The sequence below is a fragment of the Vigna radiata genome, chromosome 9 (assembly GCF_000741045.1).
Source record: "Vigna radiata var. radiata cultivar VC1973A chromosome 9, Vradiata_ver6, whole genome shotgun sequence".
In the NCBI taxonomy this organism is placed as follows: domain Eukaryota; kingdom Viridiplantae; phylum Streptophyta; class Magnoliopsida; order Fabales; family Fabaceae; genus Vigna; species Vigna radiata.
Genome location: NC_028359.1, coordinates 5,336,613 through 5,360,721, shown reverse-complemented (window position 1 = coordinate 5,360,721; position 24,109 = coordinate 5,336,613). Strand labels below are relative to the sequence as shown.

General features: G+C 33.5%; 6 protein-coding genes and 1 non-coding gene across 15 annotated transcripts; 6 read left to right on the top strand and 1 right to left on the bottom strand.

Annotated features, from left to right (window-relative positions):
• Window positions 1-63: 63 nt before the first annotated feature.
• LOC106773174 (3-methyl-2-oxobutanoate hydroxymethyltransferase 1, mitochondrial) lies at window positions 64-2,115 on the top strand. The gene is made up of 5 exons (XM_014659888.2): window positions 64-781; window positions 852-1,058; window positions 1,135-1,281; window positions 1,577-1,630; window positions 1,713-2,115. Exons 1-5 carry the CDS (start codon window positions 377-379, stop codon window positions 1,941-1,943), a joined length of 1,044 nt encoding a protein of 347 aa, XP_014515374.1. The 5' UTR covers window positions 64-376; the 3' UTR covers window positions 1,944-2,115.
• Window positions 67-139, top strand: TRNAA-AGC. The gene has a single exon. It is a non-coding gene; the product is annotated as a tRNA-Ala (tRNA).
• A 910-nt stretch (window positions 2,116-3,025) lies between the features above and the next one.
• LOC106773182 lies at window positions 3,026-5,270 on the bottom strand. 2 transcript variants are annotated; one of them, XM_014659897.2, is made up of 5 exons: window positions 4,836-5,270; window positions 3,851-4,005; window positions 3,586-3,652; window positions 3,450-3,501; window positions 3,026-3,365 (listed from the first exon to the last, which is right to left on the bottom strand). In XM_014659897.2, the coding sequence occupies exons 1-5, from the start codon at window positions 5,194-5,196 to the stop codon at window positions 3,242-3,244; spliced, it is 759 nt and encodes a 252-aa protein (XP_014515383.1). In that variant the 5' UTR covers window positions 5,197-5,270; the 3' UTR covers window positions 3,026-3,241. The 2 variants fall into 2 exon arrangements, with proteins under 2 accessions (XP_014515383.1, XP_022641679.1); XM_022785958.1 differs by having other exon boundaries at window positions 3,450-3,652.
• A 2,100-nt stretch (window positions 5,271-7,370) lies between these two features.
• On the top strand, window positions 7,371-8,400 carry LOC106773188 (late embryogenesis abundant protein At1g64065). Its single transcript, XM_014659902.2, has one exon. The coding sequence runs from the start codon at window positions 7,587-7,589 to the stop codon at window positions 8,244-8,246; it is 660 nt and encodes a 219-aa protein (XP_014515388.1). The 5' UTR covers window positions 7,371-7,586; the 3' UTR covers window positions 8,247-8,400.
• Window positions 8,401-9,332: 932 nt separating this feature from the next.
• Window positions 9,333-11,155, top strand: LOC106773185 (RING-H2 finger protein ATL67). The gene has a single exon (XM_014659898.2). It carries the CDS (start codon window positions 10,042-10,044, stop codon window positions 10,774-10,776), a length of 735 nt encoding a protein of 244 aa, XP_014515384.1. The 5' UTR covers window positions 9,333-10,041; the 3' UTR covers window positions 10,777-11,155.
• Window positions 11,131-14,066, top strand: LOC106773163. 4 transcript variants are annotated; one of them, XM_014659866.2, is made up of 2 exons: window positions 11,131-11,239; window positions 12,479-14,066. In XM_014659866.2, exon 2 carries the CDS (start codon window positions 12,494-12,496, stop codon window positions 13,670-13,672), a length of 1,179 nt encoding a protein of 392 aa, XP_014515352.1. In that variant the 5' UTR covers window positions 11,131-11,239; window positions 12,479-12,493; the 3' UTR covers window positions 13,673-14,066. The 4 variants fall into 4 exon arrangements, with proteins under 4 accessions (XP_014515352.1, XP_022641674.1, XP_014515353.1 ...); XM_022785953.1 differs by lacking the exon at window positions 11,131-11,239 and adding an exon at window positions 11,270-11,449; XM_014659867.2 differs by lacking the exon at window positions 11,131-11,239 and adding an exon at window positions 11,270-12,034.
• A 4,694-nt stretch (window positions 14,067-18,760) lies between these two features.
• Window positions 18,761-22,586, top strand: LOC106773195 (isoleucine--tRNA ligase, chloroplastic/mitochondrial-like). Of its 5 annotated transcripts, none has more exons than XR_002669733.1 (6): window positions 18,761-19,360; window positions 19,464-19,586; window positions 19,896-20,491; window positions 20,570-20,671; window positions 21,708-21,794; window positions 22,303-22,586. XR_002669733.1 is itself a non-coding variant. In XM_022786384.1 (6 exons), exons 2-5 carry the CDS (start codon window positions 20,162-20,164, stop codon window positions 21,735-21,737), a joined length of 351 nt encoding a protein of 116 aa, XP_022642105.1. In that variant the 5' UTR covers window positions 19,368-19,586; window positions 19,896-20,161; the 3' UTR covers window positions 21,738-21,794; window positions 22,303-22,586. The 5 variants fall into 5 exon arrangements, 2 of the variants coding, with proteins under 2 accessions (XP_022642105.1, XP_014515396.2); XR_002669732.1 differs by having other exon boundaries at window positions 19,454-19,586; XM_022786384.1 differs by lacking the exon at window positions 18,761-19,360 and having other exon boundaries at window positions 19,368-19,586; window positions 19,896-20,225; window positions 20,337-20,491.
• Window positions 22,587-24,109: the final 1,523 nt, after the last annotated feature.

The following is a 24,109-nucleotide window of genomic DNA, read 5'->3' as shown; positions in this document are numbered from 1 at the left end:
TCCATATGCAATAATTCATATTCCAGTATATGATCATTAACTATAGATTGCAATGAATAATCAAATGGGGATGTAGCTCAGATGGTAGAGCGCTCGCTTAGCATGCGAGAGGTACGGGGATCGATACCCCGCATCTCCATTTCTTTTGTTTTGGGTTTTTTTATTTTTCCTATTTCTTCTTCCTTGCTATTTTTCTAATTTAAAACATTACAATTTTATATAATTTATGTATTAGTCATCATACTATGAATGCAGAAACAGAGAGACTTTTTTTGTTTTCGAGAGTCAGCACACAGTAGTGATGATCACAAGATTTGAAAGTAGTTGGTGAATCCAATTTGTGTTTCCCCTGCCCTTCAATTTCCTTCACTGCACAATGGCGTCTTTGTTGCGAGCGAGAAACGCTTCTCGTGGCTCTATGGCTAGTCTTCTGCGGAGCTTCAGCAACGTTCCCGAGAACACCGTCTATTCGGGTCCCACGGCGCAGACCCCGAACAAGCGAGTCACGCTCAGGCATTTGAGAGAGAAACACAAATCATCCCAACCTATCACCATGGTCACCGCATACGATTACCCCGCCGCCGTCCACCTCGACACCGCCGCCGTCGACATCTGTCTCGTAGGCGACTCCGCCGCCATGGTGGTCCACGGCCACGACACCACGCTTCCCATCACGCTCGACGAGATGCTTGTCCACTGCCGCGCCGTGGCACGTGGCGCCAAGACGCCGCTCCTCGTCGGGGACTTGCCTTTCGGAACCTACGAGTCCGATCCCAATCAGGTGCTGTTCGTGCGCATGTGGTGTTTGTTTAATTGTTTCAGCCATGGTTGAATGTTTTTGAGTGTTGCAGGCGGTGGATACAGCGGTTAGGATTCTGAAGGAAGGGGGAATGGATGCGATAAAACTTGAAGGAGGGTCTCCTTCCAGAATTGTTGCAGCGAAGGCTATTGTTGAGGCTGGAATTGCTGTGATGGGCCATGTGGGTCTTACTCCTCAGGCCATTAGTGTTTTAGGGGGGTTTCGACCTCAAGGAAGAAATGTTGCCAGTGCTGTCAAGGTTTCTCTCTCGTCCATCTATTTGGGTATTGATTGATTCTATTGTTGTTCTGAAACTGAAAGGAATGTGTTTGTAGGTTGTAGAGACTGCATTGGCTTTGCAAGAAGCAGGGTGTTTTTCTGTTGTTCTGGAATGTGTGCCTCCGCCCGTTGCCGCCGCAGCAACGGCAGCCCTTCAAATTCCCACAATTGGAATTGGTGCTGGACCCTTTTGCAGTGGACAGGTCAGTTGGATTGATTTCCCTTCTTTTTGCTAGTGTTCTGTTATTGAGATGTTCTTTCTATTATTTTTCTTTGAGTGAAAGATGAGTGCGGTTTACATTAGTAACTCTAATTATTTTTGCCTGGCAAGACTTGATCTTTCCTTTATTTGAAGGCGTTTGCTGTTTCGTCATGTTGCTGTGTTGGGCTTTGTTTGAGTTTCAATTTTATATTTGTTTCTATTGGGAAGAAACAAAAGAAACCTTTCGCCGTAAAGGGAAAACAGAGGATTTATAATTTAGTTCATTGTTCACGCAGGTGCTGGTTTACCATGATCTGCTTGGTATGTTACAACATCCTCACCATGCAAAGGTATTTTCTAGCATCTTGTAACCTTGTTTTTCTTTCAAACATATTGGATTCATTGCTAATTTTGAGGTGATGATTTTTTTAGGTCACTCCAAAATTCTGTAAGCAGTATGCACGTGTAGGAGACGTCATCAATAAAGCTTTACTGGAGTATAAGGAAGATGTTACAAATGGTTCGTTTCCTGACGTTCACCATAGCCCGTACAAAATAAGCAAGACAGATACAGATGTTTTCTCAAGTGAGTTGCAGAAGTTAGGTTTGGACAAGGCAGCGTCCGCAGCATCTGAAGCAGTTCAGAAAATGGATACTGCTTAGATGACATAATTAAAATCACTTAAATTACTCTTTTTTTTTTTCTTTTTATCCTTTTGTTGATCAAGGTCAATGCAAAATGTCGTGATGTTTCATTAACGTTATTTTTTAATAAACCCCTGTTTTTGAAGCAGTTTAATGGAGCAAACCCTGTGAAACTAGATGATTTTTTTTATTCTACATTGTTATTTTTTTCTATCATGTGGGTGATATGATTGTTATTTTTTATCGTCTCCTTTTCTTGTCTTCATGTATTAAAAATTAAGAAAAATACTTAAATTTTATATAGTCAAAAAACTAAGAAATCACTAATTAAAAATATTCTAATTTGTCATGAATTTAAAAATTGATGAATCCTAAAAGAAAACATATAACCCTGTGTAAATGCACTAACTCCATATCTCCATCCAGGGAAAGGATGTGTATAAATGTCAATTTTTTTTATATATAGTAATCTTATTTATATATTTATATTTAAATATACTTTTAGTGACTAAAAATGCAAGTCCGTTTCCATACTCCTTACAAAACTAGCTATTTATATTAAATCTCTTGCCTTTTCTAACAAACGCTAAAGAAATTCACCAACAGTACTTTATAAGCCAATTTTACAATTTTTTATGATAAATTAAAGGAACCATAATTACTTTTAAACAAATCCAAAATATTCTATGAATGGTGATATATATATACATACTAACATAGGTTTATGTTACTAAGTGAATACTTTTGTTTCTGAAGATATCAATCATCATTTTTTATAATTTATATGTCAATTCAGATAATTTTTCTATAATAAACTTTTGAATGATAATTAATTTTGGTCAAAATCAAAGTAATTTGTAAATCAATTCGGTTGTTTATAAAAAATTATAGGAACGATAATTGATTTCTCATTAACACAGCAGACTTATTTCAAATCAAATAAATTTAAATTTAAATAACATTTTACAATCTTATTATAAATTTTAGGAATGGATTTTTTTCTCTTTCCCATATTTCATTTATTTGTTGTTATTATAGAGCTAACTTAATTCTTTTCTAACTTTTATAGGCTAATACTCAGTCATTGCAGTAAGCATAACTAAAAATACATACGGTATTCACTGTATTATTATGTATGGACAAAAATATAAAAGGAAAAATGTTATAAGTTACATCTCTTCTATTTGTTTATCCTTTTTGGTTAAAAAATATACAAGGAGTATCCAAGTTGATCCTTAATTCTTCTATGTATTTGACCTTCATCCGGTTACATAAAGAACCTAATATTTCACAGTAATATGCAGAACTATTGTAATTTAAAGCTTCATCTGAACGATTTTCAACCACCTATTCACATAATCTTTTAAGCCAAATCCACGGCTAGGCTTTAGAATTTGCTTGAACAATGCCTTTTTGGGAACATTCCAATGCTCCACATGCCTGAAAATTTTCATAGTTTTTTAGATGATTGATCAAAACTGAAAGGTAGAAACATGTACCTTCAAAAATGACAGTTTTTATCACCTGCATACTTTTCCAGATTGGGCATCAAAATAGTATTCTGTGTATCCAGTTGCTGCAGCATATATCAACATGTCAAATTTCATTGCATTTAGTAGAATTATTATGATAGTGTACGCAGATAAAGTTCGATACGTACCAGAAAGAATAGGCCTCCAAGGAAAGGACAATATACAGCTGAATCGCCAGTGGCCAATTCCCTTATCCTGTCATGGAAACATATGTATAAATGCAGCAGTATCAGCACTTGAAGAAATGGTAAACAGGTAATAAGAAACATGTTTTATTTCAGTTTCTAAATCCATGTGTAGTAGAAAGCAAATGCAATGAACACAATATGCTCTTGACTAGGAACAAGACTATTAAAACTAAATGTAGTAAAATGAATGATAAGTTGTCCTCACTTCAAAATCTTCCCACTTCATAAGCTTCATGTTTGACATCTCTAGAAGAGATCCAAAATTAGTGCAGTTCCTTTTGAAACGCTGGAGCCCTTTAAATGACCCTGCTGGATCGGCAAATTCACAATCCTCTTCATAAGCATTTAGTGTCAGATCTCCTGATGGTTGAGAAGAGCAGATTCACCATGTGAACTGTCTGATATACAGTGAAATTACTTGCTAGTAACATCAGTGTGGTTTAATGCTTGTCAAGTGGTCATTGTATGAAAAGCAATGATTTGGAGGTTACTATGGAAGAGAGAACATTCTCTAAGAGAAAATTAGCTTATAAACAAACTAAAAGAATAAGAATTTATCAAAGTTAAACCTCATTGCATTTCCTTTTTCTTTATTATCCTCTCCTAGAATCGCTTATGGAGAAGTTCTAAATATACTAGTAATGATATTGTCTTTGCCTGTAACTAGACAGTTACTTCAGTGAAGCTTGCAATAAAATATATTAGCCATGAAACCCTGAAGATGCATAAATAGAAACCAAGGTTACACATAAGAGTTCTAGTTTTATAAGGAAGGCTTGGACAATGTTAAAACTTAAACAGAAGAGGAAAGTTCAACTCAAAGCTAAGTATCACATCAAATTGTTCATTCTATTTAACTTGGGACTCCAAACAAACAATTTACATTCAAGAAAATGAAATACTGTACCGGTTTCATACAGCTTATCAACCGATCAACCACTACCAGAGGGAGATTAATCAGATTAAATGTGCAATAATCATTTAGAATCTATAAAAAAAAAAGTGCTTATCACAGTCTTAAAACTTCAGGTAGAAGATCTGCCAATCAAACATGTCGGGAACTCAAATGTAATGCAGAGTTGTGAGAGAGGAAATCATACATCGCTCGTGTATCAAATTCATCTCTAATGAACGAAAGGAAAGAAATTGGAAATAACCCAGAGAAATTAAGCAAGTGGGTGAGCGAAAACCTGTGACAAAATAGGATCTTTGGAAGTCTTCTTTGATGGTGTCCACAATTGCAGCACGATGAATGGTCTGAAGAAGCCGCTGAGGAGGAGGTTCCTCAGTAGTAGGTGAACGGAAAACAGAGGCTGCAATGCCAAGAAGCTCAGAACTATACCATGCAAGTTTGAGAAGGGCATTGTTCTGTGGTTGCTGTGACTCTTCATTGGGGTTAGTTCCACTGCATCGCAACCTGTGAATTCTACGGTTCTGATGATGTTGTTTCAGAGGAAAGATGAAAGTGCTATGATGAGTCGTGTTGATCGAAGAAAAGGCTGTTAATGCCATGGCACTACCCACGACAGTGAGAGAGAATCGAAGTGGCATATGCTAGTTTCTGCCTGCGCTTTGTTTAAATATCTACGCTTCAAATTAATGATAGCCACAAGAAAAAACACGACAAAGCAAGATTTATTGTAATCTATTATATATATAATTAAATCTTTTTCAAGAAAAAAGTTTACATTATATTTCCTTTCTTTTATGTTAAGATAAAACAAATTGTTCTTTTTAACTTAAATAAACACAACCAATGTGTAAATTTGAATATAAGTTTGACCATTCTAGATAGTGTTGTGAAAACTGGTTAGGTCATTGAGTTGGTTGAAGCATTATGTCTCCTCCAAACAACAACGGTCATACTAATAAATAACTATTCTTGAAATAAAACTTAAATATTAAATATATAATTATTATGATATTTTAATTTTATTTATTGTAATTACGATGAAAAATATTGTTGATTGATTTTTAATCATTAAATTTCCTGGTTCAGAAATATATGATTTTCTTCTGATGAAAATAGTGTATATACGTCATTCATTTAAGAGGAAGATGGCAAAACCAAATTAAAAGTGGTCAATGAAAGAGTCTTCGCTTTCCCCCAAGCACAACGTAAACAATTAGAATTATTACACACTTCACCAAACTTGGGAAACCTACTTCACTTAACTATTTATAAGAATTTATCGTTTAAAAGGGAAACATAAATTAATATTCTTATAATTTTAATAAAAATTAACTATGTCTTATTCCTTAACTTTCAAAATTTTAAATTAATTTAGTTTCTTATTTTAAAAAGTATAAATTTATTTTTTTTAACAATTTTTGTTAATTTTATTTAATATACTTTTAAATTAACAAATATGTAAGTAATTAAATATTATTAAAATTTAAAAAGTTTAATAAATTTAATAAAATTTGATTTAAAAATTTAAATTCACATTTTTTAGAATTAAAAATTAAATTGAACCAAAATTTCAAAACTAATTTCAAATCTTTAATTAAAATTAAAGAATAAAAACATATACAATCCTTTTAATAAAAATAATTTTTTCTCTAATTTACTGCTAAATAATTCCTAAAAGTATTTGTTTTTTAATAGAGAATAAAAGTAGCGTTCTTATTGAAAATTAATATATTTTAATAAAACTGTTTTTGAAAATTAATTTATTTATTAATCTTAGTTTTATAAAACAAATCTTAAATTATAATTATTTTGAGACAAACGAAATACTTCATTTGGCTATAATGTCCGAAAATGCTTCAATTTGAACAAATGACAAGTCATTTTAATATAGGACAATCTTTTACTAATGTAATTTTCATTTTGATAGAAATTAATTTTTCTTAATATTGAAAAATCATCAGTTTTAAGATTGCTTAAAGTCTATTCATATTTTATAATATTGGAGACTTCAAGTGATTAAGTTATAATAGTTATATATATATATATATATATATATATATATATATATATATATATATAGAGAGAGAGAGAGAGAGAGAGAGAGAAAATAACCAATAATACAATAGAACTAATTAATTTCACAAAGATAAACGTTTTTTTTTAATTTTTGATACTAAATTAAAGATAGAATTTAACTGTTTATTAAATTAAATAAAATATTATGAAATAAAATTACATTGATAGTGAAAAAAGAAAGAGAAAAAATACCTTCTTTGTAAGTAAGCAATAAACTAAAACACAAGCTTACTAGGCACAAATTTTTCTTCCACTGATATGAGGATTACTCACGAAAACCAAAATGTACAAATATAGAAAAATGTTAAGAAATGTTTTTGTCATATCTTCATTTTCAATATACGTTCTTTATTTCTAACCAAAACGTATAAAAATTGCCAAAATTTACAATCTTATTTCTTAAATTGAGTTCTATACTTATAATTTTACAATAATAAAAGGATAATGATACTAAACAATATTTGAACATTATTTATGAGTCATTCAATGACATAGTGATGTTCATGATTATTATTATTGATCGTAAAGTAATTTTGAACGAATCACCGAATGACAACAACATATAAATGATGTTTAAATATTATAAAAAATATTGTTTAACTATCATTATTCTAATAAAAACACTAATAACACTCTTTTAAATATATTTTTTTATTACTAATTAAAAGTTATTAAAAATAGGTAAAATTAATCATCCAATTCTAACCCTTATGGTACTATGTGGGAGGTTGGAGAAACTAATTAGTCAAAGCGGTGAAATTTCTGCACAACCAGAAACGAATTCGTGGACTCATTACTAAAAAAGTCAACAGAATTTATGAAACATGGGCCCCACCCACACTGCCACCTACATGGTCACACATTAAGTCTTTTAAACATCATAAATAACACAACAAACACAACTTTGGTTTTCCGACATTAACCCAAATTCCATTTTCCAATTAAGCCAGCCATGGTAGATAGGGAGCAAGCAAGACCCTTGGCCCCAGCAATAGAGCGACCAAGCAGTGAAGAACATGACTCCTCTCTTCACCCCAAAACACAAGCTCACAAAAAACTCATCAAACGATGTGCTTGCCCATTGATCTCTCTACTTCTCCTAGCAATACTCATCATAGTTTTGATCTTCACAGTATTTCGTGTCAAGGACCCTGTGATCACCATGAACGGGGTCAGGATCACAAAGCTAGAACTTTCCAACACCATGACCCTTCAAACCAGGGCCAACATGTCCCTAGTGGCAGATGTGTCAGTGAAAAACCCCAACGTTGCATCATTTAGGTATAGCAACACGACAACCAGTTTATACTATCGTGGTGTCATGGTGGGGGAGGCAAGAGGACCACCTGGGAGGGCAAAGGCTAGAAGAACAATACGGATGAATGTAACCATTGATGTTATCACCGATCGGGTGGTTTCTAGCCCGGATTTTACGACGGATCTGGGTTCCGGGTTGATGACTATGAGTAGCTTCTCTAGAGTTCCCGGGCAGGTGAAGATCTTGAACTTGTTCAAGAGACATGTTGTTGTAAAAATGAACTGCTCCACCACTTTTAATATTTCAACACAGGCTATTAAGGAGCAGAGTTGTATACGGAAGGTTAAACTTTAGTGGTCCATGTGTTGATTTTGTTTAGTTTAGTTTCCTTGAATATATTTGTGTAACTATTATAGCAAAAATAATGAGATGTTTTCTGTGTTGTTTTGGTGTTCATTTTTGAAATTGTGGGGATGTTTGTTTTTCTTTCTTTCTCTCCTCATTGAAAATAGTATTGTTGTTTTGGATCTTCTGGTAAGCATAAGAACTGAAATATAGAAGTAATTAATGGTCAGGTGAGTGTTTTAACATCAGTAAAAGTCAAATTGTTCTTGAATTGCATTATATAATCAGAGATCATGTGATGATTTCCTCTTCAGTTTGGTGCTCCTAATTAATTGTCTGAAGAGTGCAAACTTTATATTATACTGAACATAGTTTGTGTGTGGAAAGGTTCAATGCTATTTTGAGCAAGTCTCTGCTCCAACTGTGGCAAAGGGAGTGGAATAGAAAATGAGAGAATTTATGAATCAGTTGAGCTGTATTATTCAAAGAATATTTCTACGAACTTCCAACAATTGTGTGTCTGTATGTGATTGCTTGACCGGTTAAGCAATTAGTATTTAAAAGGTTTCTCTCAATGACATGCAAATCACTATCTGAGTTCATAAGAAGTCACTAACCAGGATAAGACTGCAAAGCTACTTGTCAGCAAGCCATTCTCCTCCTTAACAGAAAAAGAAAATAAAGACTATTAGAATTTGACAGAAATTACTGATATTATTTTATATACAGTTTCCGCAATAAGATTTTCTTACCATTTAAATTTTGTTTTTGAATTGACCAAACATCAAAACATGGCTTTGAGCCTTGAACCTGATACATACATGTTCTCTTCCCAATATAGCCAACTGTGACTAGAACTGATATACTAAAAGACTTTCCAGTAATAAGGTTGAAAAAGAACCTGTCCTTAATTTGAAGGTATTGATTGACAATGTTAAAAATGATAAAGTGTTCACATGAATAAGGGTACCAAGGATGGAATGGAACAATGCCTTCAGTCGTGCAGCAGGGTGGAAATTAAGTAATGGCATAATGCTTGAAGATAAAGGATAAGAGGTTACCAACTCCTATGTAATAAATAGAAACGGAACAAAATAAATTACTGATATCAGAACTTAGTTTGAAACCTCCTCAAATTTCTAACCGTTTGGTATGACTTTTCTTTCTTTTCTTATGGGTTAAGTCTGTATTAATAACTTAATGGACAGTTAATTTAAATCATGGGCTAATAATTCGTTACCAACTCAGCTCTCTTCTTTTGTGCAGTTCATAATAGAATCAGTAACAAAGTTGAGGATACACCTTGATCCAACCCAACCCAACCAACGGTAGCGAGAGTGAGTTTAAAACATATGTTGAGAAGTCCAACTAACGTTAATTTCAACAAAACAAGCAATCCGTAGAATAGATTGCGTGTACACATACAGCTCCAGTTACCTCGGAAGTGTTGTATGATTTGTCAAACACACCCTTTCGCTCCACAACACATCCTTTTCATCCGAGCCACGCCCAAGTTCAAAATTTTCACCTCCCCCATCAACAAAAGGCCATCGAAACCAAACTGTCTCTTAGTAACTGCAAGTAACAAAGTTCCATACCTTATTTTTTAATTTAAGAATGTACTAAAAAGTGATAATGAAATTAAAAAAAGTGGAAAGTTGAAGAAGGAAAAAGACTTGGTTGACAGAGATAAAAGCAGAGAGTGTGGTGCTTGTGTTTGATCCACGTTATGGTGAATCCAGCACAGGAATTAAATGGGGTGTGGAAGTAGAGTGGCTCCTGAAAGCATAATAGAGAGTATTAAATGCAGCAGCTAATACCCCCACCCACCTCCTTTGGCCCTCACAACAAACACATAATACATTTACACTATTCCCTCCCCTCTCCTTTCACAAATGGAGAATTTCCCAACTCATCCTTCTTCTTCTTCTTCTTCTTTTATTTCTTTTTCTTTTTCATCTTCTTCTCTTCAATGTCCTCCTTCAACTCCTTCTCCCCTCCACCCCCCACCCCTTACTTCACCAACCTCGGCTTCGGCTACTCCATCGCCATCGCCCTCGGAGTCCTCTTCCTCATCTCCACTCTCATCCTCTCCTCCTACCTCTGCTGCCGCACCCTCCGCCACCGCAACAACAACCAACGCCGTCGCCGCCACAACCCCCACGCCCCTGATGGCATCGTCCTCCCGCGCGTTATCTTCGTCGCCGAGGACGACGACGACGGCGCCCGTCAGAACGACGCCGTCTCCGGCCTCGAACAGTCCGTCATAAACTCCTACCCCAAGTTCTCCTTCGCGAAAGACGGCGGCTACGACACCACGTGCTCCATCTGTCTCTGCGAGTACAAGGATTCGGAGATGCTTAGAATGATGCCCGAGTGTCGACACTACTTTCACCTCTGCTGTCTCGACCCCTGGCTCAAGCTCAACGGCTCCTGCCCCGTGTGCCGGAACTCCCCCATGCCCACGCCGCTGTCCACGCCGCTTCAGGAGGTCGTGCCGCTATCGCAGTACGCCGCCGATGCTAGGGGGAGGAGGTGAATTTTCTTACGGGGTTTTGGTTTCACTGGGAAAGTTAGATGAAAAACATCCAGTAATGTTTTCTTTTCAAAATTGCAGTTTTATCTTGAATGTAATAAAAAAAAAGTTTCGTTTTTTAGGCCTCGACGAGATAAAACTACAATTTTGATCAGACTGGGTCACTGAAATCGTTTCAGAAAAATTGTATCAAAACTTTATGCAAAATGTAAATCTTCCCTGTAAAAGGGAGATGGGTTTTTTATTTCAAAAAAAAAAATTGAGATGAAAATGAAGAGGTGGGGGGTGGGAACATGTGTAGAATTATTGGTAAAGGACGGACTTTGTACCAAATGTTACTTTTTTAGGGAAAATTATCCGCGATCGCGTTTTGTTAGTACCATGATTTGGTAACGATTTGACATTGGATAACGGGTACTACTTGTTCTAGCTTGGTTTCTTTGACCTAGTGGTGTGGAATCTCTTGGTGAGAATATTACACTTTTTCTTTCACTTTTGTGGGGTTTTAATTTTTTATTTATTTATTTATTAACTTTCTCTAATTTGGCTAAGAAATTGGTTGAGAACTTGTGGTACACTTTATGTTTTCCGTTTTTCAAATGATGGACCCATATGGGGTTGTCGTCATTACTAGACAGCTTTCATTTCGAGCTCATTCATTCCCGGGACAAACAAGGTTTTCTGCCCCTTTCTTTTCTTTGTTTTTGGCCAATATTCACGTTGTCGTATTCCAATCGTGAGATGTTTATCTAGTTTTGTGCAAACCAGCTTTAAGTAGTGAATTGTGTTTTAGCCTTACTTAAGTTGCACTACACATTTGAGAACATTACATGATCTAAACGCGGTGATGCATGTGGCGCCAGCTTGTTCTTTAAGCTGTGGCATTAACTATGGCTGTGTATCCTCAGTAGTATTTTCTGGTTTCTTGCTATTGGCATTCCTCTATATCTGTGCTAGAGTTGAATAATCACCACACATTGTTAATATTATTTTCAGCAAGTTGAGATTACCTGAAATGCAAGATAGGTTTGTGGGTTGACAATCACTTTTGGCTTATTGAAATTAAGTACTTGTTAAGCAATCAATAAAAGAGTGCTTGGATAATGCACCATAGAAGTGCCAAACTCTATTTATAAATGTACGTAGAATATGGAATAATCTATCTCAGTATCCTTTGCATCCAGTTGTTCATTCTGGTTTATCATGTTGTTTCTATAAATTATGAGAACATACTCTCAGCTTCAAAGTAATCAACTTGAAGGTAATTTCATGATCTGTTTTTCTGTTCTTATTTCAACTTCAGTTTTTATGCTAAGGTTGTATGAGTATCTTGTGTTTGAGCTGCAAATATTCAGTTATTTGTTAATCTGAAACTGCATATACCGACTTCAAGGTGTGTGCGGTTTGAGAGCTTTGTCTCTGGTACTTTTGGGTTCTGTAAGAACACATGAAATCTTTCGATATTCACAGTCCTGAAGATAAGGGAATGACAAAACAGAATGTTAATACTAAGTTAAAAAAGTGGAGAAGTGTTTACTATTTTATCTTTATACTGGGTGCTCTTGCTCTTCTCCTCTCTGTTACGGCCATGTCCAAGTTTCTCTCTTTTAAATCATTTCTCGGTACTGAGTCTTTATACTCAAATCTGAATCCTGAGGGGAATGAAAATGAAGTGATGATGATAACTGTTGAAATTGTGATTCAGAAAATTGAAGAGCAAATGGAAAAACTGAGGGAAACAAAACAGGATCCATCATCATCATCATTTGCATTCCAGCAAGCTTCATTTCTTGCTGATATATTAGGACTTCTTGAGTCAGCAGCGACGTCTCATCAACACAATAAAGGGAATAATCAGCAAAATGATAGCTTCACCAGTCATCCTTTGGTGAGAAGAAAGAAACGATCAGATGAACCAGCTGATTACTTTCTGCGAGAAGAGATTCGGAAGTATGTCAGGATCAAGCCTAACAGATTAGGAAAACAAAATTTTATGGGTGCTAATGCAAGCTTCACCAGCATAGGCCATGCGTGCTTTGCCATGAAGGAAGAGCTTGAAGAATACATGGATTATGATGTTGGAGAGATCTGCAATGATGATTGGAAACTGGCTCAAAAGCTCATGGTTCATGGCTGTGATCCTTTACCAAGGAGAAGGTGCTTTTCAAGGGCCCCTAAGCTATACAACCAACCATTTCCCATCACTGAATCATTGTGGAAACTCCCTGATGATAGAAATGTTAGATGGAGTCAATACCGGTGCAAGAACTTTGCCTGTCTCGCTGGCAACACCACTGGTAAGGGATTCTTCAAGTGTGCACACTGCTTCAATCTCACCAGCCATGAGATGCCTAGATGGATGAGCCTGGAATCTGATTCAAACCAGACAGCCGATTTCCTTATATCAGATGTTCTTGCAATTAAGCCAGGAGAGATCAGAATGGGATTGGACTTCAGTGTTGGAACTGGGACTTTTGCTGCTAGGATGAGGGAATTCAATGTGACAATAGTTTCTGCCACAATCAATTTTGGAGCACCCTTCAATGAAATGATAGCTCTGAGAGGACTTGTTCCTCTCTACTTGACTATTAATCAGAGGCTTCCATTTTTTGACAACACCCTGGATTTGATTCACACAACTAGGTTTCTTGATGGATGGATTGATTTTGTGCTCCTTGAGTTCATATTGTATGACTGGGACAGAGTTCTGAGGCCAGGGGGTTTGCTTTGGATTGACAGTTTTTTCTGCTTGAAAGAAGATTTGTATGATTACTTGAAGGCCTTCGAAATACTGAGATATAAGAAACTCAAATGGGTGGTTGCTCCAAAGCTTGATAAAGATGATCAAGAAATGTTCTTTTCTGCTGTTTTAGAGAAGCCTCCTAGGCCATTCAGGTGATCTTCCTTATAGTGTTATCTTCTTACCTATGCAGTTCCCACCATTTTTTAGGTTCATATTTGAGGCTCCTTACTTCTGAATGTTGCACAGTTGTCTTGTGTTTTGTGTTCATAAATTTCTAGAAATGACTGTTTTTGAATCATATATGTCAATAAGAAGCTTCATGGTTGAATATACTTCCATGCCTATCTGTGGAAAATTTGCTTCAATTTTACATCATTGATTTTGCTATTATTCTCTCCCTCTCATTTCTTTCGTAGTCTGTAGTATATTGTTTACCATGTCTATAATACTCATACCTATGAAACTCAGTGACAGAAAAAATAGACATTGTTTATGATGATCTCTTTACTTTTAGGATAAATTCTGTTGCTATATAATTCACCCTCTCTGCCTTCATAATGCTACAAAAGTTTCAATGAAGTCTCTTGTTTGTAAGTGCCATAATCCATATAAGTCATTCAAACTAACAAGCATGACCAATTCAAAATACTAAATTATATATGTGTGTGATTCTCAGTGCAGATATATATTGGGCACTTCCCAGATATTTTGAATGCTGTACCATTTATAATTTTTTATTATGCTAAAAATGTCATGATACTAAAATAAAATAAAAAATCATAGTAAATGATTCATTACTTTTAATTATTTTTTTTGGTTTAAATCTTTTTTTTTTCCTAACTTATAAGCGGATGTTCAGTTTAGTCCCCGTTTTTAAAAATGTAAATCTTTGGTTCCTAAGTTATAAAAAATGTATCAAATGAGTCCTTTTTCGACTTGAAATACTGTTTTTGATTATTTCTTAACAACTGTCACATCTTTATATTGCTCTAATTTGTTTCTTAATAATAACAGCATTTTAGATTGCTCTTTGTACATGAACATAAAAAAAAGGACTCATTTAATACATTTTTTATAACATAGGAATCAAAGGTTTACATTTTAAAAAACGGAGACTAAACTGAATATCTGTTCATAATTTAAAGACCAAAAAGAGGTTTAAAACTTTTTTCTTCAATATAAAGTTTACATTTTACCTTCTTTTTATTATATTTTATCTTTCATAATTGTGAGCTTCATAGGAATAATATTACGCTTATATTATTATCCATACGTAACTTCTTTCTTTAATAGTAGAGATTGACAAAAGAGTGTTAGCTTAATCTATTTCGATTTCGTTGGCTGTTGGCTTATATATGACAGGATGTTTAAATGTTATAAAAAAACATTGTCTAAGTATTAATATCTTATCAAAAAGTAAATGGAACAAATCTATCTGTCATAATAAAATAGTTGGAAAATTTTAATTTGCCTCATTATAAATAATAAAATAATTATTTTAAATTAAAAAATTATTTAAATAATAAAATTGTAAAATAAATATAAAAAAGTCATGAATATAAATGTATAGTGATTGAAGTAATTTAAATTAAGAGAGCTATGTAGAAAGTTGTCTCACAAATAAAGTAATAAAAAACTTATTTTAAAAGTATTAACAGAAACATGCTTTAATTTTTACAACAACATATTTCACCACCTAAAGCGCAAACACCGCCTTTATGGCCAAAGAATATACAAAATTTGTGACAACCATCAGGTCTGGAACAAAATCCTCCTCCAGAGTGGCATACTGTTGCAGGAGGTGTTGGTGTGGATTTGCTTTCACCTGAAATCCATACAAAATCTAATTACAAAATATATCTACATCAACTTTCTTTTTATTTTTTTTTTATCAACTCATGTCTAACAATTTAATTTCTATAATTTAATAATATATCTCATTTTATTTATATAAAGTGTGTAGGATGAGAAAACTTACAACTAAAAAAAACATATTAAACAAAACATAAATAAATTGATTACCTGAAGATAATAGAAGAGCAAAACAAAAAAATTGAAAGAATAGCATCTTGTAACTCATTCTTTTGAATTTCTTTAGTTTTCAAGGCTTATACGCACGTATATATGAATGTAAGAGAAGAAAAAGAGTATGAATATATATATATATATATATATATATATATATACACATATAGGTACATGAACCTTAAAATAATGTTCTTATTAATAATAAATTTTTTTATTGTAAGTAAGCTTAAAGTAGAAAATAATGTATTTAATAAATATATAGTGGTTTTAAAATTTAAAATATATCACATAACATCATTAAAGTTAATTATATATTAAATTTTTAGTCAAATAAATTAAAATTATCAGAATATAAGTGTTATATTATTATTGGTCATAAAGTGTATTTTAAATATTAGAATAACCAAATTTTTTTTAAAATATTTATTAATTATAAAGATGTAAAATTTATACTTATACTAAATATGTAATATAAACCACATTAATAAAATTAAAAAATACATTACATATTATTAATTATTATTGATACCAATTAGTTAGAAAATAAAAGCATTTGAAAACATAACTACTATGTAATATTTTAGACTATGTTTGTAACATTTTATCTTAATAACAAAAAAAAAACTATCAAATAAAAGTTACATAAGTATTAATCAATAAAAACATATCGAAATATATTATAGTCATATAGGGAAACTATCATATTTCACTCTATGTAGGATTATCGTTATGACAGTACACATATACAGAATATAAAACAATTTATTTTAATATAAGGTTTACTGTTTTCGTATGTTTCTATTTTTGTCTAGAATTTTAAATAGGACCTTTTCGTTTTTGACATTTCAATTGGATTCTTATTACTTTTGTAAAATTGAATCAAATAGGGTCTTTCTGTCAAATTGATCGGACGGCGCTAAGCATTGTAGCACTTGACATGCTGACAGTGTTTTTTTAACACATGTGTCATTAAAAAAGTGGTAATTCTATTATTTTAAATTTTGAATTAAAAAATTAAGTTAAATGAGTGAAAATTTGATTATAAAAAGGGAAAAAAAATATGCACATGCAGGCAGATAAAATCCGCGATGTATAGTTGGTATCCACAGTTATTTGGAGAAAGTGCATATTTTAATACTCGCTTATAAACGGATTGAGTGTGGATGTTACACCATATGACCCCGCGGATAACCATTATCCACTAAAAAATAAAATTAAGTTTTTATCCTTAGATTTTGTGTTTTAAAATAATAAAATCTGTTCCTCATATGACTATTTATATTAAAAAAATTTAATATAAAAATAGTTAAGTTTGATTATTTTTAAATCACTACCACTTCTAAAATATTATTTTTTAGATCTTTACAATATTTAAATAAAATTATATATAAATAATTTAAAAAAATAAAACAATACTAAAAAATATTTATCAAATTTTAAAATTTGAAAGGCACTTGTTTCAGATTTTGAAATTCGATACTAAACCGAATTCTAAAATTCGATAAGTTTCTAAATTGTATTTCAAATTAAAAATTTGATTGAATTTTAAAATCTGATTATGAGAAAGGAGATTAAATGTTAGGTTTAGGTTAAGAAAAAATGAGATTAAAAGTGAAATGTGGATGAGTGGGATAATTATAAAATGATCAAGAAATATTCTTTTTGCTGTTTTAGAGACGCCTCCTAGGCCATTCAGGTGATCTTCCATTATAGTGTTATCTTCTTATCTATGTAGTTCCCACCATTTTTTAGGTTCATATTTGAGACTCCTTACTTCTGAATGTTGCAGAGTTGTCTTGTGTTCATAAATTTCTAGAAATGATTGTTTAAAATCATATATGTCAATAAGAAGCTTCATGGTTGAATATATCTCCATGCCTATCTGTGGAAAATTTGTTTTAACTTTACATCATTGATTTTGCTATTATTCTCTCCGTCACACCCCATTAAATACCCCTCCTTAGTGGGTTACAGGTGTCTTGTTCTTTTAGTTTCCCCACGTTAGTGGGAGACAAAAGGGCAGCTGCATTTAATTCCCCGCCTTCGGGAATCGTGTGGCAGCAGAGGGAAATGAGAATTTTCAGGAAGTGGAGTACATGTGGCGTGCAGGGAGTGGACCAAGCAGTTTTAATTGAAGAAGTATTTAAAGTCAGATTTTGAAAACCGGTGCCACTTCTGCATGCAACCCTTCTTCTTCCTCAAGCTTAACTTCCAGAAAACTCATTTTTCTCTTCCTTCTCTCTAGAAACCTCAGCCTTCTCTCTAGATTTTTGACCACCTCCTCTCTTTCGATCACCTTACTCCTTTTAGATTAAATCTTCTCGGCGACAAGACCTTCCATTTGCATCGATCAGAATTTTGTTTGGAGCACTTTGGAATCTTGAAGCCTTAGGAGCAACTGCTTAAAGACTTAGAAGATTAGCTGGAATTAGAGGTAAGAGAAGCTTATAAATTTAATTATGAAGATTTTTGTATGCATGATTTTATGAGTATATGATTGATGATTGTATGATTTGAAATTAAATATGGAAGTATGATTTTTGTTGTTTGAGTAATGCATGTTTGATGTTGGCATGAAATTATCCATAGGGTTATTTAACTTAGTGAAATTTTGAATTTGTAGCCGAGGGTCATTAGGACTGTTCGGTTTCCCCTAAACCGATCGGTCTGGATTGTATTTCCTTTGTAGGAATCAGTTGAAGACCGATCAGTCTTGTACAAATTATGTTGAAACTTAAATACACTGCTTAGTTAGTCATTCAGAATAAATTACTTATTTAAGAGCGTTGGGTCTTATACTGAGCGTTCGGCCCTTGACGTACTCGGTCTCATATTAATTGTCCTTCTTAGAGTAGCGTTCGGTCTTACACATATGATATTCATTATTGAGTGCTCGGTCTTGAAGAGTGTTCGGTCTTAACACTACAAGAAAAACTGAAATTACCCACTGATATTTACATACGGATTTTAATCCGTATGTAATGTAGATATTACATACGAATTTTATATACGGATTTAGAAAAATAAATTATATACGAATTTTATATACGGATTTTTATCCACCGATAATCCGTATATAATATCTGTATATAAGCAAGGCGCGGTATGGTGGGAAAGATTTCTAAGGATTAAATTGTATGTAATGGGCTCGAATCTGTATATAGTTGAAGGGAATCTTTCCTACTGAAACTACATACGGATCTGGAGAAGTTTTATTAAAAAAAAAATAATGTGGTATTTGTATTAGGAAACCCTCTTATTCCAGAACATGGTTTCCTCTGCTCTCAACGAAGAACCCTCTTTATGGAAGAGGCTCCTTGGACTTCTTGAAGCTTCCTCCACGAGTTAACAGTGAGACCACGACCGGATTCGATGAAGGGCCTTAGCAAGAGAACTCGAAAGAGGAGGAACACGCCTAGAAAACCCTAGGTTCACGATGATACTCCGGGAGAGGAAAAGATTCGAAGCGGAGTGAAAAATAGGAAGATTGTTCGGTGAGAAATGTGATTTAGGTCGTGTGTTCGGTGGAAAAGGACGATTCAAGGACTACATCAGTGAAACGGTGCCAAAATGAGGATGTAATCGGTGGAAAAGCCTGTAACGAGGACAAATGAAGTCGCAAAATGTGATTCGGTGATGTCAATCACGACGATGAAGGCTCTTTGAGAGTGATAAGGTGAGGAGGTTCGCGAGCTCGAGAAAAAGCTAGGTTTAAGTTGTTGGACTCGTTAAAGCTCAAACCGTAGCCGCTGCGTGACCGAGCTATTGTTCCATAACCACCATTGCATCTTCTCACCTCCTACGAGGGTTACCAAGGTTAGTGCACTCATATTAGGTTTAGTTAATTACTTTGTTAAATATGGCTTGGATTGGGCATGTTTTTGGAAAAGGGTTGCTTGAGACCTGTAGGTGTTTGAAGGTGTGGACCTTGTGAGGAAAAGGCTCGAGATGTCTTCATGACTGATAAAACAACCAAATGAAACTGATGCAAACGTTCAAGCTAGTCAGATTAAAACCATCTCTTTAAGCTTCACAGATCAAGGTAATAAGTTTCTTGATATACTGCCCATGAAAATTTAAAGTAATAATGTTTGGATTCTTAACTCTGGGTAACTAATCATGTTAGCATGAGTTTGGAAAATTTTGTCTTATGAATATGTTAATAGCATAATCGTGAATCTACCAAATGGTATAAAGAATAAAGCCACACATAAGGGGGTTATCAAACTGATGTTCCTTTTATGCCATAGTTTAAGTATAATCTTATCTCAGTTTCGAAGCTTGTTTCTCCCAAACATATTTCTCATTAAGAAGTACAAGTTCTTTTACTAATGATGGTTGTTTTGTCTAGGATTCGAGAGTGGAGGCAGCAGGAGGGGATAAGTTGAGAGTGAGATGTTCAAAATTAAAGCTATAAGTGTTTTCATTTCAGTTTTACAGAATTTATTCACNTTTTTTTCTACTGTCATTGTTATCCTTGTGTTTTGACTAACAATATTTTTTTTTCTTTGGTTAACAGTATGACTTATTGTTTACATATGTTAAGCCATTTTACTAACTACGTTGGCTTGTTTTATTCCCGAGGGATCTCATCAGTTAAAGTGGGATCTATCTCAAATGTATCATACTATTGTACTTATTCCAGGGACAATATATGTTCTTCAAAGTGAAGATCATGAGGGTCAGTAATGGCAAGAAAGAAAGCTTCAGATGGTAGTCTATTTTCTATTTCACATTACTTTGGACTCCTTTTTTTCTAATTCGTTGTTGTGTGTCCTGTTTACTTCTTTAGGAGTCAAACAAGAAGATGGAAAATACAAGCACACTGNTGATCTTCCCAAGTCAACATTTGCTATAAGAGCTAATTCTTCACTAATGGAGCCTGAAATTCAGAAAATTTGGGAAGAGAATCAAGTATTCAAGAAAGTTGTTGAGAAAAATAATGGAGTAAGTTTTGGATCGTCTCCCACCTGTTTAACTCCTAGCTATTTGAACGCATTAACCAATTCTAAATTACCTGATCAGGCAAATTTTATTCTTCATGATGACCCTCCATATGCTAATGGTGATCTTCACACAGGGCATGCCTCAAATAAAATTTTGAAGGATACCACAAATCGTTATAAGGTATGTTTTATTGCTATCGTAATGTAACATTTGAAGCATATTTTTTTTGTTTTGATTATATCTTACACATGTGACTTTACGTAAACAACATCATATGTAAATATGTTTCTCTGCTAAAGGCTAATCTTTTTGTTTAGTATTTTAAAATGGAATCATTAAAATTAACATTATATTCAAAATTGAAAATGGTTAACTTTTAGTTATATATTATGTGNACTTTTAATAAAGAGTTGATGCTAAAACTTGATTATATTTTTGTGCATGTTAGACAGGGGTGTGATGGTTCTATGATCCGTTCTAGTTTCTGTGATAATGTTAGACTCTGTTGTTGAAATGTTGTTGTCAGTTGATGGAATTTATGCTCAACTTGTAATGTAATAAGCATGGAGACTTCTAAATGCTAGCTGTGTTGGATACGTGCACATGTTAATTGTTAGATACTCAATCGAAGCTTCAATAACTAAATGACATTTAGCATTCTATTATATTTATGTCTACAGTGACCTTTGCTCGTTTTTGAAACATGAATTCTTCACTGTGAATTAAAATTTTAATTTTATTTTAGTTTTAAGATTAAATTTACGAGTGTATTATCTCATGGTTTTTGGAATATGTTTTATCTCTAACCTAGTGGCCCAATATTGTTTTCAGTTTTCCAATGTAGTATCCGTGCTCCTAACATGTATCTAGAAATATCCTGTTTGAAGTGNAGGCATGGAGTGTGTGAAGGTTTTTAAAGTTATTTTTAGAAGATTTTGGATATAGGTCTGGTAACTAGTGTGTTTACTATTTACTAGTGCGTTTCATAGCCTTGGTAACTATAATAAGCTATATCTTCTGCAATACAACTTCTAATAAAAATTCATAAATTGTATCATTTGTAAAGTAAATTCAGTATAGCATTTGTCTAGTAAATTCAGTATAGCATTTGTAAAGTAAACACCTAGGAATTGACATGACATTATATCATGTATTCTTGTTATGAACACAAGCTTTGAGATTCATTAAACTAAATTCTTCCCTTAATTTCATGCAGATCACAATGGATGTTGATAGTGATCCATGAGCTGCATACTTTAGGCAAGCAAAGAATGGTCTATATATTCGGATGACACTTTTAAACGTAGGTGGTTTTATGAATTTTAAATGACTTAATTAAGTTTTAAAGTTATCATAAATTTAGACATTTTTAAGTGAGTTTTATTAATTTTTTTTGTCTACTATAATTTTTATATGTTTAAATTGAGTTTCTTCCATTCAATTTCTTTTGTTAATTGGATGATGTGATTCTTATATTTCTAGTATGAAATTGACAGGACNAAGCCAAATAGCTAAGACATGAGTCTACGAGACTTCTATTCATGGATTGGTATCCGATTAATTTATACATCTTCCATCATTACATCATTTTTTTTTATTTAATAGATAAAACATTATTCTAATTCACAATCAATTTTAATTTTATAATTATAATAAAAATTATTTCAGATATTAATAAATTTTAATTCATAAATTATTAAATAGTTTTCATTATAGTGGTGAAAGTTCGCATGGTTTAAGTAACAAAAAAAAAGTCATGTTATGTGTTTGTCATTTTGTTTGCCCTCTAAATGTGGTGTCTATTTTTGTAGATTGTTTTGGCTAGTTTTGTTTCTGATGGCAAGCAANCCAAGTCTACAAAGCAAATGAGGAATGTATCTGTAGCAGAAAAGATTTCTACAACTGGTGGCCAAAGCAACTCCTTCGGCAATTTGTTTTAAACTTTCTTATTATGCTTTTAGTCCACTCTTGTAGTTGAATTTGAAATGTAGACTTTGACAATGAATTTGCTCTGTCTATTATAGATGTATGAAGAAAAATATAGTACTATTAATGATATTTTTTTGGCATCAATACATATAATTGCTTTTATTTACATCATGAATTTCATTGTAAATTGTAATTTATATCATATTTTAGTGGAAAATGCTTTTCAAGTTATTGCAATTTTAATGAAATATAAATTACACGGTCATTGAAAGGAATAATGTATTATTAAAGCTAAAATCATATTACATACATATACGGATTTTCCGTATATAGAATCCGTATATAATTTATATACGGATTTTCCGTATATAAAATCCGTATATAATTTATATACAGATTTTTCGTATATAAAATCCGTATATAATTTATATACAGATTTTTCCGTATATAACTTACCTACGCTCTTTTTATATACGGATTTTTGTCCGTATATAATCCGTATGTAATATCATATTATATACGGATTTTTGAGCTTACATACGGATTTTGGCTGTAGGTAACAACGATTTTTCTTGTAGTGTAAGAAGTGCTCGGTCATAAACTAGCACTCTGGTCTTTGTAGTTCTCGGTCTTACATTAATACTAATTCCTTGGAAAAGTGTTCGGTCTTATACTGACACTTGATTACCCAGAAGAGTGTTTGATCTTGTACTGGCACTTGCTTTATTGAAGAGAACTCCTATATTCTAAGGCATTCGGCTCAAACTGTAAAGCGTTGGGTATTTCTTAAAAGTCAACTAGTCGATGATCGTTCGTTCCTTCTCATGTATTAATTATATTCCTTGGTTTTCAATAGCGCTCGATTTCCTTCTTTGTCTGAGCATTCGATCACCTACTAGAACCCCTTTTATATTCGGTCTCTTTATTTGTCTCTGATCGTTCGATCATTTTGTTACAGTATTGTCTATATGTGAAATAAGTGTTTTCCGAATAAGACAATTGGATTTGGATGGCATGAAACGAGAATGATGAAGGTTGTTATGATTATTTAAGAGTATTCCAAGGAGGAATATATCTCATGAATTTGGAATTGGATTGGTAAAGTATGACCGTGGTCAGACTCGGGCTTCGTTCTATCCTGATATTCTATGATTACGCCTACTCATGTAGAGAAGGGTAACTCATGCATGGGAATGGTAGGAGGTCCTTTAGCCTCAGGGTATATACCGAAGTGGTTCCACTGGACTAACCTCAGGTGGCGGTCTGTTGAGTGTATCCCAGCCAGGTCCACCCGGGTGCAAAGAGTGACGAGCTACATGGTTCATACAGTCCGGACAGTGTCGAAGTGGTCGATCATGTTGATGTTACCGTTCGGTTTTTAATTGATATACTTGAATTATGATAGCATGATTGAAATGTTGATGTATGTGACTCATCTGTATGTTTTAAATGTATGCTGAAAATGATTAATTAAATTTACATAAGCTTACCCTTATTTTCCTGTCTTGTCCATATGTTGTTCGGTCTTAACCGTTCGTTTGTTCTCTTCACTGCAATGATCATCCTTTTGGGTGTGAGCAGAGGGTGACTTTGAAGATTCCTTGGAAGAAGCCTTGCAGACTGTCCAGCTCGAAGATAGTGTAGGACTGTCTGGTTAGTAGGCGTAGTTAACTTTACTGCTTATGTATA

What these genes read in the sequence shown, in the direction of transcription:
- LOC106773185 (XM_014659898.2), top strand. Translation starts at nt 10,042, where the DNA reads ATGCAGCAGCTAATACCCCCACCCACCTCCTTTGGCCCTCACAACAAA.
- LOC106773163 (XM_014659865.2), top strand. Translation starts at nt 12,221, where the DNA reads ATGAAATCTTTCGATATTCACAGTCCTGAAGATAAGGGAATGACAAAA.
- LOC106773188 (XM_014659902.2), top strand. Translation starts at nt 7,587, where the DNA reads ATGGTAGATAGGGAGCAAGCAAGACCCTTGGCCCCAGCAATAGAGCGA.
- LOC106773174 (XM_014659888.2), top strand. Translation starts at nt 377, where the DNA reads ATGGCGTCTTTGTTGCGAGCGAGAAACGCTTCTCGTGGCTCTATGGCT. An exon ending in GACCCTTTTGCAGTGGACAG is followed by an intron (nt 1,282 to 1,576) that starts GTCAGTTGGATT and finishes TTGTTCACGCAG; the next exon opens with GTGCTGGTTTACCATGATCT. An exon ending in AACATCCTCACCATGCAAAG is followed by an intron (nt 1,631 to 1,712) that starts GTATTTTCTAGC and finishes TGATTTTTTTAG; the next exon opens with GTCACTCCAAAATTCTGTAA.
- LOC106773182 (XM_022785958.1), bottom strand. Translation starts at nt 5,196, where the DNA reads ATGCCACTTCGATTCTCTCTCACTGTCGTGGGTAGTGCCATGGCATTA. An exon ending in AAGATCCTATTTTGTCACAG is followed by an intron (nt 4,006 to 4,835) that starts GTTTTCGCTCAC and finishes CTCAACCATCAG; the next exon opens with GAGATCTGACACTAAATGCT. An exon ending in CAATCTGGAAAAGTATGCAG is followed by an intron (nt 3,366 to 3,449) that starts GTGATAAAAACT and finishes GAAAATTTTCAG; the next exon opens with GCATGTGGAGCATTGGAATG.